The sequence below is a fragment of the Melitaea cinxia genome, chromosome 20 (genome assembly GCF_905220565.1).
Source record: "Melitaea cinxia chromosome 20, ilMelCinx1.1, whole genome shotgun sequence".
NCBI classification, from domain to species: domain Eukaryota; kingdom Metazoa; phylum Arthropoda; class Insecta; order Lepidoptera; family Nymphalidae; genus Melitaea; species Melitaea cinxia.
The window spans coordinates 8,447,446-8,469,580 of record NC_059413.1 but is presented as its reverse complement, the minus strand read 5'-3'; the positions used below and the strand labels follow the sequence as shown (position 1 = coordinate 8,469,580).

Below are 22,135 nucleotides of genomic sequence, written 5' to 3'. Positions count from 1 at the left end.
GGGGCCGATGGAATTCTGCAGGGAAATGCGAGATCCGATACCGATATATCGGGGCGACTCATTATATCGAAATCTTTTCGAATTTCGAACTAATTAATACCGTTATATTAACCTTTTTAACGATACAGTAAAACTTTAAAGTTATGTGAAATTACGTGGGTAAATATTAATGTTAAATTGATCTGATAGACGAAACGAAAGTACCTATAATTTTTGAGTAAGTCGATATAATATAAATTTTGGGTAAGTTTTTTTAATATTTTCCTCCAAGAAAAGTCTAGTTTAATAATCTAAATAAGAACACAATTCACGTATTTATTATGCTTTTGTATACCTTACTGTCTTGACCTGTAATGCCCCTTTAAACATCCCGCTGTAGGACAAGGAGCTCTTATCCTATTTAACACAAGGGTCAAATCTTAACTACCTAAAGTACGTCACTATAGATTGATAAATTTCAGTAATAGAACACTATTTAATAAATGTCTCCTTAATCAAATTAGCAGTGATCTTTTGTACGGAACATTTACAGAAGATCAGAGCCAAATAATGCTCTCAAGTAGTATTGTGTTCCTGTCGTGAGTTAGGTAGCCAGAGCCCCTGAGGAGAGTCAGAGGGCAACGCGCTTGCGATGCTTCTGGCATTGCAGGCGTATATAGTCTACAGTAACCTCTTACCATCAGGTGGGCTTTATTTTGGCTTGTTTGCTGACATAGTTGTATACCAAATACTTTTTTTTTTAAATAATATCGCATAATAATAAAACGTTCAAAATTTCGCTACCGTTCGTCGATCGTAAAACAGTAACGATGATTACAACCGCTCGGAATCGATCGCGGGCCATCGGCGGCCGCTTCGGAGTAATATACGATCGACGCCGGCGCAGCGGTTTATAGACGGTAATTGTTAGTTTTATTAACGATGGTGAGCTACACGCTCCACTGTTATTGTATTTTTAATAACAGGAGGGTCAGTTTCACCGATTGCTGATAAAAATTATCTGGTAGACGAGGTATCGATAGGCTTTATCAGCGGTGGTAAAGCAGGCCTTTAGGATCTGTTTCACTTAAACTTCAAATTTTTAAGAAATTATCTGACAAATAGTTTAGTTAATAAGTTTAATGGTGAAAAAGAAAAACTTATCACAAACTTTTATCTATTGGACAGTGTAATACGTCAAATAATTTATCAGCAATCGTTGAAATAATAGTTTTCATTGATTTTATTTTATTTATAAGTTGCAGAAGCGATAAATCTTGAAACATTTTTTGCTGTAACTTAGTTTTAAAACTTGAACTTTTTTAGCAATCTCTTCTAGACAATCAGAAGCACAAAGACATTACTAATTGAAGATGTTGCAAAAACTACAACGATGTTTTTGCAAATACATAATATAGTATAATTATCTTCCATCAATAACAATTAGCTTCCTAAATAAAAAATAACCAAAAAATCTTCAAGCAGGGAATAAACTTCAACAGGTTACATCGGCAGGTCGCTTTTGATGCGGTTTTAAACGCTCGTCCCGAGCTGGGTGGCTAATGGCGCGTTTATTGATATCGGTTCTGAACGATACCTCGGTTTACTACCCGCCAGTAATACCCACCGATTGATACCCAGAGAACAATAAACTTATGGCCGTTTTAATATGAGACTCGTAAACTGACGTTAAGGGTATTTGACTCGGGTTTGCGTTCTGAAGCTTAGATATCTATTATAATATGTATTTGGGGTATTTTAAAGTCTTCTTTAGACTTATTGTTTGATATGATGAGCTGTTTAAAAAGAAGGAAATATTTAATTTAATAAAAGAAAGGTTTTTTGTTTTCCATTTTTTTTATTGTTTTAAATATTTGAAAACGGTAATTTTGTACTGGACAAATAGCTACAAATAATTACTTAAGTTATACTTTCGCGTAATCAGATATCTAGGTATATATTTTTTACTGTCACGCAATAAATACATCCAATAGAAGTAATTTACGCGACTTTAGAATTATTCATAATTATATCGCGTCTCAGACAGTTATTTATCTGTCGCCTTCTTCGAACACTGATTTTTCATTAGGAAGTCAATGAGTCTTCGATTAGGCGTTAATCATTACAGAGAAACATCCATTCCCAGCCCGCCAGCCTGTCGCAAGGTACATCGCGGAATTTTTAAGCAGCATTACTCGTAAACCACGGCGGAACAAAACGTCCTTGCGACTGTAATCGATAAGTGCGATTCGAGGCACGGCATATGTAAATTTAAATGTAAATACGCTTTTTAATCAATATAAGGCTTAGCTGCTTTGCTAGTAATACTAAAACAATACTATCGGGACTCAGCATTCAAATGTGCAGTGTATCACTGGGACGCATCGCGGGCCCGTTCCTTGAACGCGGATGAATATTTATTTCGCATCGCGATTTTAATATGGGCTCCTATTGTTCATATTCGTTGCTATTACGAATGATATTGCGGCGTAGTCGCTCGCCGGTCGCTCTGGAACAGGACGGTTTCGAATTAAAAATCGAACGCTCATATTCGAATTTTAAATACAGAATTTTTTCGTATTTAAAAAATATACAATAGTTGCTCCACGCGTGTACTGTCTTTGATAATGGTACAGGAATGAGATTATTTTAAAGTAATTAATATTTGAAAATTTGATCGATAATTATTTGTCATAGATAACATTAAATGCTGCACTATTGGCAGTTTGAGCGGCGATCGTTGCCAATGATTCCCTCAGTAATTGTTCCGCTCCAGATATCGCTATAGGATCGATTGGAAAACAACGATTTTACTCTTAATGATATCATCAAAAGGAGAGTCACTGTCTGAATTTTAAATTTATACCTTCACTTTTTTTTTGAAATTGCGTTTTTACTTATATTAAAAAAGTTTATAAATCTGAACAATTTCTCTGACTCATTTTTTATTTTCTTTGTATTTCCTTGCTCAGATATTATAATCTAATACAACGTTGTGTACTATGACTGTACAGAGTTCATCTATAGTCACAATATGTCTTATTTAATATTTAATGTTGCAATTTAATGCAATTATTAGAGTTCAGCCATTTAATGGCCGTAATTGCAGTTGACACCATCTGAAATCAATGGCGATGTCATAGATCAGCGATAAACAGAAACGTTATCAACATTTATTGTTCTCAAAGGTCGCCTAATAACTATTTAACATAAATAACAATTGTCCCATTAAACTCGTATTTGTAAATTTGCATTATAAAAAGAAAAGGATATCTATAAACAATAATTGAATTCACTTGAAAATCAAATTAAATAAGTATTTTATTGTATTTAAACAACTTTAACTATCGCTTATGCTTGCATAAGTGAATGTAAATCTTATCTTCAGAGCCTTGAAAAATTCATTCGATGCTATTAAAACGCTCAGTTCCTCTTATTCATTGTTACGCAACATCCTCCACATCTCTATCGAGGTGAGATAATTATCTACGTATATATACGTTATCTATGTCTATTACCTTCGAGAATAACCGATTCGCAATTTCCTATACCAATTTAAATTTCGAATTTTATGTTTCGTTTAAGTTTTATGGCATTTCTATTTGTTTGATTGTTTGTTTGTATTTTGTTTGGAAAACGTTACCCGATACGATTTGAAAATTTTTAAAAATAGAATGTTTAAACAATTTATTTCTCGTTTACATGTGTGGGTGGGTGTGTAACAAATCATCTGTTTCAAAGGTTCGATAGTGTGCGTTAGTGTGCAAACATCATATCTGTCCGTTCAAAGTCGATCAGATATTTGCATAACGGTCGTTGTAACAATAGACATAATTGTTTCGAGGCTCAGATCGGTTCGGAGCGCCCGACCCGCTCGATTACAGGTTAATTGCGGTTCTAATGCGTTACTATTAATTGATTTTGTGGTTATACTGCTTTTTGCTATTGCCATAATACGAAGATAAGCTACGATATGCCATTAATAGTAATGACAGTCGTTAGTATATCTGAAACTATTCGTGCGATTAGTTTTGCTATCGCGGTCGTTACCTGTTGCCAGAACTGCGCTAGAAGATATATCCTTTCTTTCTTGAAGAGCCAGTCCATCGAGTGCATAGCTTGCACCTCCGCCTCTGGTGCGGCGGGCAGGCTGGCCGCGCCGGTCGGGTGCATCCGGACGTCCGCGCCGCGCTCACTCCCGGCGCATAATGACCCGTCACCCTCTCGACGCGCATACGCCTGATTCAAACATCGAACGTCGCATTTTCATACCAATAGACACACTTTTTCGAAACTTTCTCGATTGCCAGTATCAATGTTCGAATTTTGAATTGTTCTTTTTATTCGTTCGAGTGCCGTTTCTTTGTTTACCGTCAGTTTCTTATTGTGTTGTGCCTGACGACCTGAAACAGAAAAAAGGAATATTGAAAGGGGAAGTTTTATATCGATTCCATTGTGAACCGGCAGACAATCGGCCAGTGGGGTGTTCGTGTCGAAACTAATTTGGTTATGTTCGATGCTCAGAGCTGATATCGCGAAGAAAAAAAGGAAAAAGAAAAAAAGGAAATTGACAGGTCGGTGTAAAGGAGTAGTCGGTTCACGCGCGCGAACTCTTCGACGGCCTTAATCGTTTTTTTGCCTGCCGTGTTAGCTGATAGGCGTTTTAGGTAGTACCTATTTACTGAAACTGCCAAGACGTTGAAGAATAATTTTAGTACTTTATTTAAAAAAAAAAAAAAAAAACTTTGACTTTTACATCGACAAACAGGAATATAGCTTGTTGATAAAAATTATAACATTAACTAATTATAACATTTTATAAACATTTCGTGACGAGTCACCTTTATTTACATTAAAATATGTAAGTACACTTTATAATTAATTTCAACGCTTAAAATAACGAAATTATAGACGTTATTTCAAGTAAACATTTTAATTCCCCAAAACCCTTTAAAAGTATGTTATCGAGCCGATCGGTAAGACAGTAATTATAATAAAAGTGACGGTTAGGGCGACGCCTAAACCAAGTTACCGCGTACAAAAACTTGTAAAACCTTCACTTGTAAATTTCAAAACTTTGCCATCTGACGTAAAGTACAAGCTGAAGCGAGTTTCGATCTGGTCTATGCCTTCATCTCTATAATTTTTTTTTGCGAAATTTGTTCGTACGAACTTTCTTGTTAGATTCTGCTGGTTTCATTGTTACGACGTTCGAAAATAATTGTTTTAACTAGTGACATATCACCGACACAGAATTACAAGAATAACTAACTTCTACTGAGCAGCTATCTACGTACCAAGTTTCATTAAAATTGGTTAAGTAGTTTTTGCGTTAAAGAGTAACAAACTTACATACCTCCATCCTCACAATCTTCCGCATTTATAATATTAATAGGATAGGTACATTGTTTTTTAGTAAGTTCAATAGAAAACATTTCGAAAGTGTGGAAGTCATTCATTCATCATCATCATTTTCATCATCCTATTACAGTCCACTGCTAGACATAGGCCTCCATAAGTTCACGCCAAAAATGGCATGAACTCGTGTGTTTTGCACATAGTCACCACGCTGGGCAGGCGTAAGCGGGTTGGTGACACCTGACCCGTCTTCGGCCTGTGTATTTTAAAGCCAGCAGTTGGATGGTTATCCCACCATCGGTCGGCTTTTTAAGTTCCAAGGTGGTTATAGAACTGTGTCATCCCTTAGTCGCCTCTTAAGGCACCCAAGGGAAGAGAGGGGTGGCTATATTCTTTATTGCCGTAGACACACAGCGAGGGAATCAATGTTGTAAAAATATTTCACCCCCAAACAACTAAGGGATAATTGATTATTGTTAACGTAATTTTTAATTATTGTAACATTACGGTTCTCGCGGTATCCTCTAGTTTAAGCTATCGAGGGTGGAACGGTGAATTACTGGCGTGTCAATCAATAAACATGATAAGTGCGAGTTTCGTGCGGCGATATGCAAACAGGATTACGAGCACGAACCGCCTTCAATCGATGTCGGCTATCGACTGACTTGCGGTCACTAGTCACTACTGTTACGAATTACAAATTTGAATTTGAGATTGGCCATTAATGTGTTGTTTTTAACCGACTTCCAAAAAAGGAGGAGGTTCTCGATTCGACTGTATTTTTTTTTAATGCATGTTACTTCAGAACTTTTGACTGGGTGGACCGATTTCGACAAAAACATTTTTAATCGAAAGATGGTGTGTGTCATTTGGTACCACTTAAATTTACAACCACTATATCTAATAATGTGTTTTTACTTGACTATTTTTTCGTCCACCTACGTTGTATTATACCGAATTTTTTACTGAGTGTACCGATTTTGATGATTTTTAATTTGATCGAAAGCTGATGTTTATCATGTGGTCTCAATTAAATTTCATCGAGGTCTAATAACAACTGTTTGAGTAATCTTTGATAACGCGTGTTAACTTGACTATTTTTTCGTCTACCTACGTTGTATTACTTGTCGATGTAATTGAAGTTGGTTTTTTTTTTCGTTTGCGAGCAAATACAATTATTTTTTTCTCTACAACAGTATTAGGGTCCAGTTTAAACATACTAGGTTGACATAATTTTCTTGTTTATTTTTACTACTGATTTATCAGACTTGAGTTACCATTTACTTAGACATAAATCTAAATAAAAAAAATAAAATAAAAAAACATCATACACTTATCCGCATAGTAAATAGTAATATTAGTAAACAAAGACAATACCTATTTATGCTACATATAAACTGCTTTCGATTAACTTTTTAATTAAAAAATAATAATATGAATAGTTTCCGTATGACTTACATAATCAACAAAAATGAGTCACACAGAAATAATTCCCACTTCGCCGTAGTTTATTAGTTAATATTCATTAGGGGACTACAGATGTGATAGATAAGACGGGTCGGGTCGGTTAGCCATCGATACGTTCCACGTCATACCGACCATAGTAATTATTGCTATTATTAATAGTTTAAATTTTAAAATGTAGACAAACGTATATTGAAATACGTGACAGTAAAATTCGTATCTAATCTATTATATACATATATATATATATATATATATATATATATATATATATATATATATATGTATATATATATATATATACATATATATATACACATGGCTGTATTATAACTGAGGTAGAGCACAGCAGGAAATTTCTTGCTCAAAATACGGAGCAGCCCGACTGGGGTAGTAAGTACCTCGACCTTACAGAAGATCACAGCTAAATAATACTGCTTTCAAGCAGTGTTGTGTTCCTGTTGGTGAGTAAGGTGACCAGAGTTCCTGGGAGAATTTTGCATAGGGTCGGTAACGCGCTTGCGATGTTTCTGGTGTTGCAGATGTCCTTAAGCTACGGTAATTACTTACAATCAGGTGAGCTGTACGCTTAGTTACCGATTCCCGACCTAGTTTAAAAAAAAACAGATTGAAGACATTTTATCGAAAAAATGTCGTCACGTTCATTTGTACTGGGTGACCAGAATGAAATGCATTTTTGACTGAAAATACTTAAACCAATTTTTAACCGACTTCAAAAAAGGAGGAGGTTTCTCAATTCGACCGTACATATATTTTGATGTGTGTTCGGGGATAATTTCGTCGTTTTTGATCCGATTTTGCTGATTATTTTTTGTTAGAAAGAGATATCCCAAGGGTGGAATTATGATAAAGAAACCAGGATCTGATGATGCCAACCTAGAGAAATCGAGGAGAATCTTCGAAAATCGTAGCGGCAACTACCCGAGTAGAAAAAAGGTCAGGCTCAACCAGATCATGTATCTGGACCGGATCAGGATAGAATAAGGCATGCCTGATCCGGCAAGCTCCATCAGGACCAGGTCCGGTCCAGACAAGGATAGCCTGATATAAAATATAATCAAGTATGGTAAGGCATAGTGGATCAGGACCAGGTCCGGTCCAGACAAGGATAGCCTGATGTAAAATATAATCAAGTATGGTAAGGCATACTGGATCAGGACCAGGTCCGGTCTAGACAAGGCTAGCCTGATGTAAAATCTTACCAAGTATGGTAAGGCATACAGGATCAGGACCTGGTCCGGTCCAGATCAGGATGGCCTGAAAGAAATGACGCGAACTGAGCCTGAATCGCGCTATTAATGTTTTTAAGCGCACTTAGTATATATACAGTTATCAGGACAATCTAGCAGGGAGTCCATTTCTACACAGTGGAGCAGTCGTAAGTAATAGGAAATAGTAGTTAGTAGTTAATCATTAGAAGTTAATAAATACAATTTAATTAATAATAATTAAAACACAAAAATAAACATAAAAATAAATAAAAATAATTAATATTTAAAGTAAAAACATAAATAAATAATACATTGGAAAAAATAAACGGAAATAAATATTATAATAATTATGTTAATACATATTTATATCAATTCGCTTTTTTTTTTGTTAAACAATTTTTTCAAAAATATAGGTACATTCGTGTTTTTTAAAAGGACCGAACCGAACCCGCTGATCAGGATGAGATGAGATTTTCTGATCAGGACCAGATCAGGAAATTTCATCTCATCCTGATCAGGTCCAGACCAATCATCTGCGTTACATGCCTTATCTAGTCCTGATCAGGCATGCCTGGTCCGGTCCTTCTAAGGAAGACGAAAAAATTTCTACTCGGGTATAGTGCGCTTGTTACTTTGTTTCGTCTACTTACGTTGTATTACTCGTCGATATAATTGAAATCGGTTTTTTTCGTTTGCTAGCAAACACAATTATGTGCTAGTCTTACTGATACTCAATTAGATCCATAAACGTCACAATTTTTTTTTTCGCGGCTGCAGTCGTATTTTTCTAAGTAACTTCATTTTTAAAATGTTACTTACATCTTATTAAACCAGCCAGTTGTAAACAATACAGCCAAAAGGATTTTATTGCAATTTCGTACTAGAAAATACGACAAGACTTTTTCCCCAACCTATTAAAAATAAAATAAAACAATACAATATAACTTCCGGGCAAATACATATTACCAAAAATAACTTTCTAAACTTAATTATAGGATCCAATTTTAAAATTTGAACAAAAAACAATGTGACGTTCAAATAAGACAGTTCAAAAATCGAACGTCTTGGATAAGTCGCTACTGTTTACAAAAAATAAGTTTCAGCCTTTTGTCTTTAAAATAGAATCTGTTTTGAACTGTTTCGTGTATTGTGATATGCAGGAGTCGTAGTTTTGTCATCGATAGAGATCGGAAGGCGCTCTTGTAGGCTAACCATATTAGCAAATTTTTGGAGATTTTTTTTTTTATTATAGCTGTAGGAAAGTAGATTTTTACAATTGTATGTATAGAAAAACATACATATGTTTGGATTGTTGTTTCGTTAACCTATTTTGAAAATCAATAATAGTAATAACTAAAAATATTGCAAATTTTTAATGTATTTGTTAATCATATCCACTTATCGAACTAACAATTTTAATATATTTTCTTATATTAAAAAAAAAGTACTAATTTAAATTATAGTCGATGGCGACCCGAGTCGCGTGCTTGTCACTACTACTATTCCTTAACAACTATATTTCGCTTCGAATGTGTTTGTAATACGTGAAATATAAATCGTTTAAATTGCTTATAATATTAGAATTGTAAATTTGTCGTGGCGAAGGGTCCTTATTGAATTCAGTGCGATTGTTACTGTCGAGTGTCGCATGACTTGGCTCCAAGAATACTGTTATTACCGACACGTTGCTTAGGTGCGTTCCATTTTCAAATATTCCCGCCGTTTCTGATTCAAATAAATTTTGACGTAAAGTACCTTCAATAGGAAAATATGCATAGTATGTGGGTCGATTTTATTCTACAAACAAACTCTTGACAATTGAAATTCCATTAATTATATCTACTAAATAAAAAGACGAATGTGCTTTAGACCACACGACTGAAGTAAGACTTCTTTAGCTGCATCTAACTTATATCTCCCTCTAATAAGTCAGTAAAACTTCTTTACGCACGCTTGAATTGGAGAGTAAGCTTTTGAATACGTGACGAGAGCGTTAGAAAAAGTGTTATCGGGCGAGGCGAACTGAGGTTGAGAGGGAGATATGAGTTAGATGGAGCTAAAGAAGTTTTACTTCAGTCGTATCGTCTAAGGCACACTCGTTTTTTTGCATTTGTCAATTTCATTTTGTGATCTGATTTCATTTTTTTAACGTGAAAAAAGCCTGTTTATTAGAGTAGGTTATGGGGCTATAAAACAATAAATTACGAATGATGGGAGGGAAGCAGTAGTCGTAAACATCAACGCAAGTGTCACCGTGAAAAAAGTAATTTAATTGTCATTTAATAGTACCTACCTGGTACTATTTACGATGAGAGAAGTTTAGGCTAGGCACACACCTGTTAGTGTGAATTTTCGTTACGATTGATACTTCAATCACAGCGTTCGATTTTTAAATTTGTTCCTATTTTTACTTTTAAATATCTTTGCTAGATGCATTGACATGCATATATACACAATATAGGTAATATGAATGTGTGCATGTCGCTAAAGATTATAAAATATAAGAATGCATGTTTGCGAGTCTACACACATTATTGCCATTAAACAGTGTTCCATTTGTTCAAATGTTCAAAGGAAATTATTACATTATAATAAATATTATATAATCATGTATCGGTTGGTTTTTTGTTTAACTTTTTTGTCATGTATTATTTTTAAAACTTGATGGAATAACCATTTTAGTTTAACTACTTGCCCTAGTTATAAGTCCTTTGACTTTATTGAGTTTGTGAAATGCTTAAAAAACAGACATTCACTTGTACCTAGTTAAAGGTTACACGTTGAATAAACTGAAAAAGGTAAAATGAACTATGCATGTGAGACACTAAAAAAAAACGAGAGGGAAAACAATTATACGTCAATTTGCTATACACATATACTAGTATAATCACTTAGTGATTCTATGTAGGAAAAAAAATTGAGTAGAAGAGGTATAAGACAATTTTAAAACAGTTGTAGTACTTGACACTATGTCTTACAAAGTTCCGAACGTAACAAAGAACAGCTTGGACTAGTTATTCTTCATGACATTGTATGCAATAAAAATACATACATTCAAAGCACCTTTGTTCCGATCATAGAAAGCTTTCACGTGATTTATATGAATACTTCCGATAATTTTATAGACAATAAAGATAAAACGGAGACAGGTGCTTCAGAAGGAACTGAACACCGCCGCAAAACAATTTTATCACGTCCATAAATATAACTAAACAGTTCGATCACTGCACGCGTAAACTTTTAAAACATCGAAAGATATACATAATTATCTTATACTAATCAATTTAACTCAATAAGCCTTATGGAAAACGGAATAAGGTTCAATTTCAAATGATCAAAATAAAATGGAAGCGATCGTAAGTTTGCTTATGTAATAGCGACAGGCAGTTAAAATCTATCGTGCATCGGTATCGTGACAGAGTTGGCGAACTCCATTTCAATCGATGCCTTTTAGTTCGACGTTTCTTTTACGACCCATATTCTGTCATAATTATTTATTTTCTTTCAAGAAAGTTTAATATTATTGTTTCTTTTACGTAATTTCGAAAAATAAACAGGCCGATAAAAACGTAAACAAAATTCCCGCCAATGGTATTAAAGACAGATTGTGAAATGTCAATAATAAATAACCTGTGCTATATGAATGGGAAACATTCCAAATCAAAATCGGCATCTATTTCGACATTCAAATGCCGTGCGTTCGGAGCGTTCCTTTTTTGAAATTCCTTCCCCCGTCCTTTCTCCTTTTGTTGCCATAGACGCGTTATCGACACTGAACTTTGTGCCAGATATTAGTCATATTTCCGAACTTGGTGTATTTTTCCTTTTTTTAAAATCTGTTGTGGTTCCTCGTTTGCGCTTTGAACTGCACTCGACGTTCGGAAATTCGATTATTTCATTGCAGTTCTTTGATTGATGGATTTTCGAGTCCTCTGTTACTCTTTGTTTGCGAACGCGAGTGCTTTTTGAACGTGTGTTAAGTGCATGACGTATAAATACGGGATATTTTTACCGCCATTTTCATTTTTGTGTTAAGGGTTTGCGTTTACATTTCGTCTTAAAATAGGTTTAAGGTATTTTTTTTCTTTCCATTCATCTTTTATCGTCTCCTTTTAACATTTCAGTGTAAGAATTGTGATATTAAGTGATAGGGACATTTTTTATTTAAATTCTCCAAAACTTAAAAGAAACTGTTTTGCCTGATTAAAAAAAAAACGTCATGCTATTGTTTGTTCATTTATAAAATTGATAACGTGCATGTTAGTACTCTTAGTATAGAATAGTCTTGGTCAGTGGACTCGCGTCGATTTTTAGAGACTATAAGGCTAGTTCTTAAGTTTTCTAATGTTGCAGTGAAGTACCGAGGTTTAAAAAAAATATGGAATAACAAAAGCACGGGCATTATAAGGCTGTTGACATATCACTTACATAAAAAAAAATACTATCAAACAGTACGTACACAATGTAATATCAATAAAGCATCAATTCCGGCATCTCAAATATCATTCACCGATAAGGGAATCGAAGCAATAAAAATGACTCGGCCAAATTGACAATTTCAATTCGACTGCTCAATAAAAACGACACTGTCTTAATACCCCCCGATCACGATACATTGATAATTGATTCGATACATCGCCTTCTATTTATTAGAGACAGGTGTTTTGACGACTTCTATGCCTTATTTATTGATTAGGAACTTTGGAACTTTTTGTTTTTATAAAATTATTTTTAATGACAATAGTTGATCTATTTCTATATATGTAAGTTATTTGTCATTTTTAATAACCTTTACGTTATAACTTATTAGTTTATTAAGTTATTTAATAATTGAATATTAATATTATTGAAATATTATGAAAAAAATAAAAGAACACAATAAAAGAAAAAAAAAATAAACGATAAAATTTAATCTATTAATTATTGAAATATTAAAGGTATAGCTCCATCTTGTACCACATACGAGAATAACAAATTATGAATAACTTTTAGATATATATATATATGTATATATATTTCTAACAATCTTCATTTTAAACATTTAGCAGTTTTTGCGTAAAAGAGTAACGAACACTATTATTCAAACGTCGGGATATAAATTATAGCATAAATAATATTAATGTGTGATTTCTAATTATATTATACTTGACCTATTAAAGGGCAGGTGATACTTTCCCCTTTAATCGTTACTAGTAAGAGATCGTTTGATAATATATCGCGGGACATCAGAATAGACCCCTATTTAGGTCAATTTTGACACTTTACTAATATATTAGGAATAACGGTGATGGATTAGGAGACTATTCCTTCTTTGCTGTTATCATGATTCATGCATAAATATGTCTGGTATTTATTTGGGTGGCATTTTTAACCTATAAGTATAAGTCTGATAAATATAAAAGCGTTATGCTATAAATAGTATATAAGTAAAATAATGACAGATATGATCTAAAAAAAAAAATAATAAAATAAATGCAAGTAGATTATATTCGTAGCTTGGTTGATTAAGCTCCGCCTTTTGCCTTAGATATTTTATTTTATTTAGCAAACAAAGAGTACAATAATACAAGGAAACAAATCTTATAAAACTTATACATAAACCAATAAAGTTTTCAATAGTAAACAATTCATCGATAAAAAAAAAGTATTTTATTGGTAACATAAAAGCTAAAAAGCCCACATTAATAAGAAATAATCGATATACACAGAAATATAAATAATTATAACAGTAGTAAATTAAATAATTAGGTAAACATATACGAATAGAAACATTTCATACAATTATCAATTAAATAATAAATAATTAAAGGATAACAAATTTAGTTATATACAACATTAAAAATAAATCATACCACCTACAATACAATAATAATTAATTTAATTTATAACAAAATCAAACTAACCTACTAGAAATTTATGAATTATGTAAATAATAATAAATTAAACATTTAATGCATATCGTAATTCACTAATAATCGTATATGGAGAAAGTAGCCTTTGTCCAGCTGTGGGACGTTACAAGCTGTTTCAGTTCAGTTCATATCAAGTGTTTTTATTGGTATTTAACTGTATGATATTTACTTGACACGTGTCTGTGGTTGTAAACAAGGTAATTTATTACAGTTTTTTTTGTATTTATTTTTTCATTTGTTGTTATTCTTCTTTCTTAACAAACAAGACCCTAATGAGAGAGCAATGTATGTATGTTAGTTAATTGCAACAATTTTTTAAGTTCATCTTTTAACTATTTTGAAGTTCTACTATACTAAGGCATACTTAGCATGTCATCTAAGTGGCATATTTAATACAGATCTAAAATAGGAATAAAAATATATTAAAAATGTACGCTGTCAAAAAATTGTATCATAAAAACTTTTTAACCCTAAACTTGGCAGCGATAAAAGTGATCGATTTATCATATTTTTTTAAATCTATATAGTTAATAAGGCATAATAATATATGAGAAAAATCTAAAAAAAAATATATTTTTTATATATTATGATATATAGCATGTATCTTATAAGATACATTGCCAAGTCTTCTACATTTTATTTGAAAATCAATGTGTGTCCTTAAGGATACATTGCCTAGGGAAGAGAGAAAAATATTTTTTTTTAAGACAAAGTACTTTAATATGACATGACTTTTTAAACATGAAGTATGAAGAATAATAATGCTTATTAACATCTTTTTTCACGTCAGAACAATTACAAAACAAAACTTAAAAAATTAACGTACTTTTTTCTATCATGGCACACATAAAATGTGTTTTCTGTGCCTTATACCTTCCTTCTTCCTACGACCTTTCGTCATAAACCGACTATCAAACAACTAAGACGAACACTTTCAAGAAATGGTCGGATTTTGTAATATCGATCACCGTTGTCTCGTAGATTATCTGCAAAATGCAGATATCCTCGAATTTGCTGGAACCGTTTAATGCTCATTACATCAGCTACTTTATCGAATCTTAAAAAGGCTGACCAATAGTCAGTAGTATTGTACGCCAACAATGTACCTTTTAATTGGAAATGGTACAAAGTCGTTTGTTCCACCATCATTTGTATTATATCGTCAGATAGGAAGATAGTAAAATATTCTGCAGGAGACTGTGTATTAGGAGGTTTGCTAAATATTTTTCGATTTCTGCATTCCCACGAAAATGTTGGGTTGTCCATTTTTTTCCCAGGTTTTTTGTTTGAAGGTTTTTTTATGACAACTGTAGATTTTTTTAAATCCGGACTGAGTTGCATTAGAAGAGGAAACGGCCGGACAACTGCTCAAGCTATTTGTTGCAACTGATGGTAAGTGTGGATTTATGTCAGAAACTGCTACATTATGTTGGAACTGTACATTTCGAGCAGCTGGAGAATTAGACTGTACTAATGGAGTCAGAGGTGAATGTGTTGGAGCCAGTGGACTACACGTAGTAACATCAGGACAAGACGAAGTCGATGTAGGTAGAACGACTGATTGATTTCCATCTTTAGTTGATACTATATTTTCTTCTGTTTCGCTATCATTGTCTAAAAGCAAATGTAAGTTTTCTAACGATGGAGCTTTAGATGGAACAGGTGAGCTGTCAGAATCAGATATATGTGCAGGAAGTTTCAATTCGTCTTCCGAAGTTTCGCTTTTTTCTAAATATGAATCTGCTCCTGGCTTAGTTACTAATGCCAAAATTCGCTGAGATCTTTTGATTGATTGCAAACCATGAAATTATTTAATGATAAAACAACGTAGAAGATTCAAACAAGACTTAATTAACTAAATAGTGTTTATTTTATTAATTATGTCAAGAAAAAGATAAAAAATGTATTTATTTATTTCACCGAATCACTGGCAATGCATCCAAAAATGCACATTACCACTCCCAAGCAATAATATTCGTAACATGGCAATGTATCTCTAAGTGCACACGACAAAATCAATGTAATCCGTCAATGAACCTGGCAATGTGCATTTATGGATACATCAGGAAAGACGTCTGTATTTTACCAGGAAATTAAACTATTTACTATCAGATACAAATTAAAACCTATAGTTCAATTATTGAACTATAAAATAAATACATTAGCTACTTCCTAAATAAGCAAAATAAGAAAATTTAGTGAATTCTTGCCTTGAGCCTCGTAGCCGCACGCGCAGGGTCCGAGATCTTGCGAGCTACTGTCAAATTGTGTAACCAGGGCACAAAAATATATTTATTGGTAGAAAGTTTATAACTCATGCTACCATTATATGACAAAAATATATTATAAAGCAATCGCTGTAACCCAGCAGATTTTTTTAAATAAAATGTGCATTATTAGATACGCTGCCAAGTTTAGGGTTAATTAACGATTACGTAGGTACGTACAATACTTCCGTTCATAGACAATAGTAATAAATACATCAATAAGCTCTCCAAGGCATAATTAAACTATTTATTATTCATTCGGGACATACTGTGTGAGATGACATAACGGCGGGAAAAAACGTAACAGAAAAAAATACTGTCTATGAACAGAAAAAAATGACATTGTTTATGTTGCCACCTTTTAGGGTTGTCATAGATCGGTATCTTTATGTACGTATATTGGGTGATTTCATTTTTTTTTAATTTACAATTGACCTACAAAATTTTGTAATTTGGGAATTTCCTGTCGCGAATGTTATAAAACATATTTTTTATCTTTCCATCGTAGCTATTTAAATTAAAGATAACAAAGGTTCATAAATTAGGGTGAAATCGTATTTTGTAAGAAGTTAATAAAATGGTGTAATGTGTATTTCTTGTAATATAGTCTAAGAATTGATTATACAGAAAGTTATGACAAGAGTTGGAAACCCTGCGAAGGGATGCATAAAAAGTCTTAATGGAGTTAAATGAGTTCTGAATAGATAACTGGCCCTTTAGCTGGCCCAATAGCTCAGTCGGCAGCGCCCTGCTCTCAGCGCCAGGGTTATGCGTTCAATTGCTGCCCTGTAGGTACCTGTTTGTAATTTTTGTAATTAAAAAAAGTCTAAAATCGGCGACTGCTTCCTAAAACCCACATATTTAGTTGCTTACCTTAGGAACTGACGACTGCGTGTGTAATGTGTATGTTTAACATATGGTGTGGTAACAAACAGTGGTGTTTTAAGCCTGATTATCATCAAGCCTTTATAAGCTTAAATAATGTTGTAAGTGTAATAAATATATCTGTAGATACAGTTCTAATTGAGAAATACATAAAGAAAGGGACAAAATAATTAAAAATTCTATTCGAGAGAAATATTTGAATCGACATACCGACATACCGCGCCTCACTATAATGACATATTCACGTGCACACACGGACGGAGTTACGATATATTTATATAGTTTACGATTGTTTTTTATCGATTCGAATAATGAACTTCGTGTTATTTTAAGATGTTCTCTAGTTCAACATATGGGGTGGGGTTCTTTCGTGTTTATAGTGAATAATATTGATCATTATATTTTGTTCAACTACTGTTTAAAAGTCTGACAATGAAGTGTTTGTATTAATGAAAATTTAATCTTTTCTTAATCAGCCAGTAAACGTCTCACTACTTGCAAGACCTCTATTCTTAAGTATATTAGATTTTAAACTCCATCCACCGCTGTTCCACTACGGAATGAATAATTTTCCTGCCATTTGAATCAATTGTCTATCTATATCTATCGATAAGAATAGATGATTTTTGGTTCGCTCCGAGGCAAAATACACTTTAAATAAAAATGAAATAATATGGTCGCGTTTTGCTTACAAGGTATTATTGTAAATAGATTTGTTGATACATTTTTAAGCTCAAATAAAGAATTAATACAAAACGAACATCTATAATATTAAAACATTTCCTATCTACATCTAATATATAAAATTCTCGTGTCGCGGTGTTTGTAGTTAAACTCCTCTGAAACGGCTTGACCGATTCTCATGAAATTTTGTGTACATATTGGGTAGGTCTGAGAATCGTGAATTAATTTTTAGATGAATTATTTTTTTTGTTTTTTTATGATACAACATTAAGAAATACATAAAACCCTAATTTTTCAACCCTCTACCACCAACCCCTTTTTTAATAGCCATTAGCAGCAAGACAACGATTGCCGGGTCAGCAAGTAGTTTCATAAAATTCTAACAAAAACAAAACCTAATTAATGTACACAAGTATATGTTCGACCATGGAGACGCCTCACAACTTTATTGTAGGTATAGACTGAAGATCAAAATATGATATACCCATATATAAATAGCACCCCCACACAAACGTTCCTCGATATTAAATCACGTTAACCTCTTTGATGTCAAACGGATTTATTAATAAAACGATATTCGTTCTAAAATACACAACATTGATTTATTGATACATAGGAAATATTACTATTAATTATTGAAATATGAACAAGTCACCCACGACCGTGGCTTCTGTAACCCCGCCGAAATATCGGGAGTTTCACACAGATATTATTTGTAACGAACGGCCAACAAAATGTCTCCAATCAGTGATCTGAGTCGCGCGTTTAGTTCGCAGTTTGTATAAATTGAGCTCATCGTTTCATCCGGACACCTGCCAATGTTTCGATAGCTTGATTCTGTGCCAGGATGAAATGTCATCGGGCAACGTCATACATATCTTATTATACTTTAGAAATAATGTACTTTAGAATAATGTAATAATGAATTATACTACCTGACCTGACAAACTTCTTACTGCCACATTTTGTTTCTATTTTTTTATACAATGTTTAGCCTTTAACTGAGATAGGGCACAGAATGAAATTTCCTGCTCAAAATATGGAGCACCTCGACCTGAAAGAAGATCACAGCTAAATAATGTCGTTTTCAAGCAGTGTTGTGTTCCTGCTGGTGAGTAAGGTGAATAAAGCTCCTGGGGGAATCGTGGATAGGATCGGCAACGCGTTTGCGATGCTTCTGTTGTTGCAGACGTCTATAAACTACTGTAATCGCTTACCATCAGGTGAGCCGTACGTTTGTTTGCAGAACTAGTTACAGTAAAAAAAAAAGCCTATCAAAAACGAACACAAACAGTTAGTCAATTAGGTATATCGTTACATGCGTAGATACATTTCGATAACTTATTTTTATTTGAATAAATAAAACAGATATAATCGGTTAGTTATACAACGCCCCCAAGGAAAACTACGACAACTCGATAATTATAGGTTTTGAGGAGTCACACTAGTTGGCGGTGGTTTAATTTCTCAATATTTGTAGACATTGTAACACCTTAAGACTTTTATGATTAGTTTTCTCTTAAAAATCGTACAATACCTTGAATCCAGTTGACGTAGTGTACATTAGAGAGACGAAAATTCTATTGGATTTGGCCAAGTTTTAAACACCTGCCAGTAACGCAAAAATATTCAAATTAAAACTTATTTTTAGTTTAAATAACTGTACTTACAATGTACATAACGTTACGTTATATCCTCAATGTTATAGTTATAAAATTATGAAATTATATAATAATAATGGTTATTTATAATATAAATTTATTTCATTAATAAACATTTATCTGCTTAAATGCACAAGTAGAACCAAGCCGTAGTAGGCATACACGGTATCGTTCATTCATTACGTCTGAACGACCTTTAGTGAATGAATGAAGATAAATGACGTTATTAATAATCATTCGATGTTAGTCACGTTTTTTTAATTAATAATATAATGAACAGAGTTGTTTGTGTGAACTTAGACTCGTTACGGTCATAAAAATTAAAAATAATGAATGGAAACAATACGTCTATTCTTATTAATATTTGTTTACTCAGCAATTGTTAGTCGTAGTATGTTGTAATATAGCCTAGGTCAATAAAACAGCTTGATAGATTATGATGTATTACTAATTGTTTCATTAGCTTTATAGAGTTTAGCTTTTTCTACTAAAAAATAAGTCCTTCTTGTATCAAGCTATAGTAAATAAAACGAATTCATAAATAAAATTTATGGGCTTGCACGGTGTTATGGTTGTAGTACGTAATTGGAAAATGATATAAAAATTCTTGAATATATATATTAAATACACAATGACGTAATAATTACAAAGAAAATGTACGTAGTGTATAGTCGTATAGTTAGTCTTTGAATGGCTTATCTCCTGGCGTAAATAGTCTAGTTCTTCGGTTAAGCAAAAAAAGTTAGGTTTCATTAGACAAAAAAATTGTCACATATAAGTCTCCTCACGGCGTCTAGCATGAGTTCAAAAGCATTATAAAACTTACCACAAAGTTATCAACATTATCAATTGAACGTTTAAATCTCAGTTCCCATATCCAAAAGCGGGTTGTTTTGTTTACAAAACATACGAACGCAAAACGGATCGTTATCTTTATCGGAATATAGGAACCTGGCATAAGTGAATTCAGCAAGAGGTCAATGATTGAATCAAAACAAAACGCAAGAGACTTCGACACCATGAAGCGGTCGTTGATGAAACTATTAAAAACAATGAAAAAAAAAATACCGCGGAGCACATGTGACGTGAGAGAGAGATGCAGCTATAGAAGGAACGAGATAGTGATGTTTTGTTTTTTTTTTATTTAAGGCACCGATTTCGCCACATGTTTCCCGTTTATTTGTTTATATCGGTCCCTTTATAATTTCGATTATATTATTTTGTATATTTATTGAAGGATATAACTATCGGTTTTCTGTAGTTCTATACTATCGGCTTCGTATGGGAATTCTGTGTTTTATGGTATCTAACAAAAATAGTTTTTTGTTTTTGTTTAATGTACAGTTATGTGGTATAACAGTCAATGTTTGTTTAAAAAAAAAATGGATTCTTTTTTTTTTCAGATTTTAATATTATCGATATATTTAATTATATCCACGGCCGGATTATTACAATTAAAAAGTTCGTATACTCTTTTATCTACAAACAAATGACAAACAAATCGTCAGTCTGTGTCAGCGATTTAAAAAAACGTATGTCACGTTTGTTATTTAAAATGTTTGTTATTTAAAAAATGAAAGCAGATACTATAGATGGTGTTATGTTAACCACATCATCGAAAATGATGAAATTTTTCCGACACCGTATAAAAATAATGTGCCAGTGAAATGATTACTAGGAAAAAAGGTTTAAAATTATGCGTTATAAAAATATAGAGTTGTATTTCAACTATCGCCCGTTATCACCGCGTTCGGCATAGTTTCTCACGACTCCCGCTGTGGAAAACAGTCCTTATTGTGATAGTAATAGAGACTAATATTGTGTTTATTGAGTTGTGTTTGATGACCGCTTGGTACAAAGCTTAGGAGTTAGCGATTTTAAAATTATTATTGTAATTATGTACGATTTTTATTCAGTACTAGCTGTGCCCGCAACTTCGCCCGCGTGGAATTAAAAAATATTATTCAGTTCGCGAAATACGTAAATTTCTAAAGTAAAAGTAGCCGACGTTACTCCTTACTACATCAGCTATCTGCCAGTGAAAGTCCCGTCAAATCGGTCCAGCCGTTTCAGAGATTAGCCGGAACGAACAGACAGACAGACAGACAAAAATTGTAAAAAATGTTATTTTGGTATATTATATACCGTGTATACATCCTTATGAATTGAGTAAAAAGTGGTTAATTTAATATTATAAACAGACACTCCAATTTTATTTATTTGTATAGATATACAAATATTGATAAATAATTATATAACTTAAATTAACTCACTATGTATATATATTTATAACAATCGTAACAAATAATTTAAAAAAAAAGAGTTTTGATTACCAACCTGCGATTTTTAAATTATTTGGTAACATAATTATTATTTAATTAATTGCTAGCTTATTTGTGATTACATCTATACAATATAATATGGTAGACAACAATCATACAGATCTTATTTTATCAGTTTTGTCATTGACTGTGTCTATTTAGTTGAAATAAAGAATATTTTAATTTCTAAACGGCACCTTTAGGGTCTGTCTATAATCGTGTTGTTGCTGTCACAGTGCGCTCTATCTCGTCAATACACTGAAAATAGCGGCATCAGTACACAAAAAATCATGAAATGATTTAATCATCACTATAACTAACTATGCAAGACTATTCATTATGAGTTTTTGTTCGATAACTGAGATACAATTC

The 22,135-nt window shown here is 32.9% G+C and overlaps 1 protein-coding gene across 1 annotated transcript in view; it reads right to left on the bottom strand.

Moving 5' to 3' along the window:
- The window catches only part of LOC123663772 (homeobox protein cut), a 158,154-nt gene that overhangs the window by 128,349 nt on the left and 7,670 nt on the right, over positions 1-22,135 (bottom strand). Inside the window, exon 2 of the mRNA XM_045598438.1 lies at positions 4,030-4,382. Within this exon, the coding sequence (XP_045454394.1) occupies positions 4,030-4,152 (123 nt within the window). The 5' untranslated portion in view covers positions 4,153-4,382. The remainder of the gene's footprint in view (positions 1-4,029; positions 4,383-22,135) is intronic.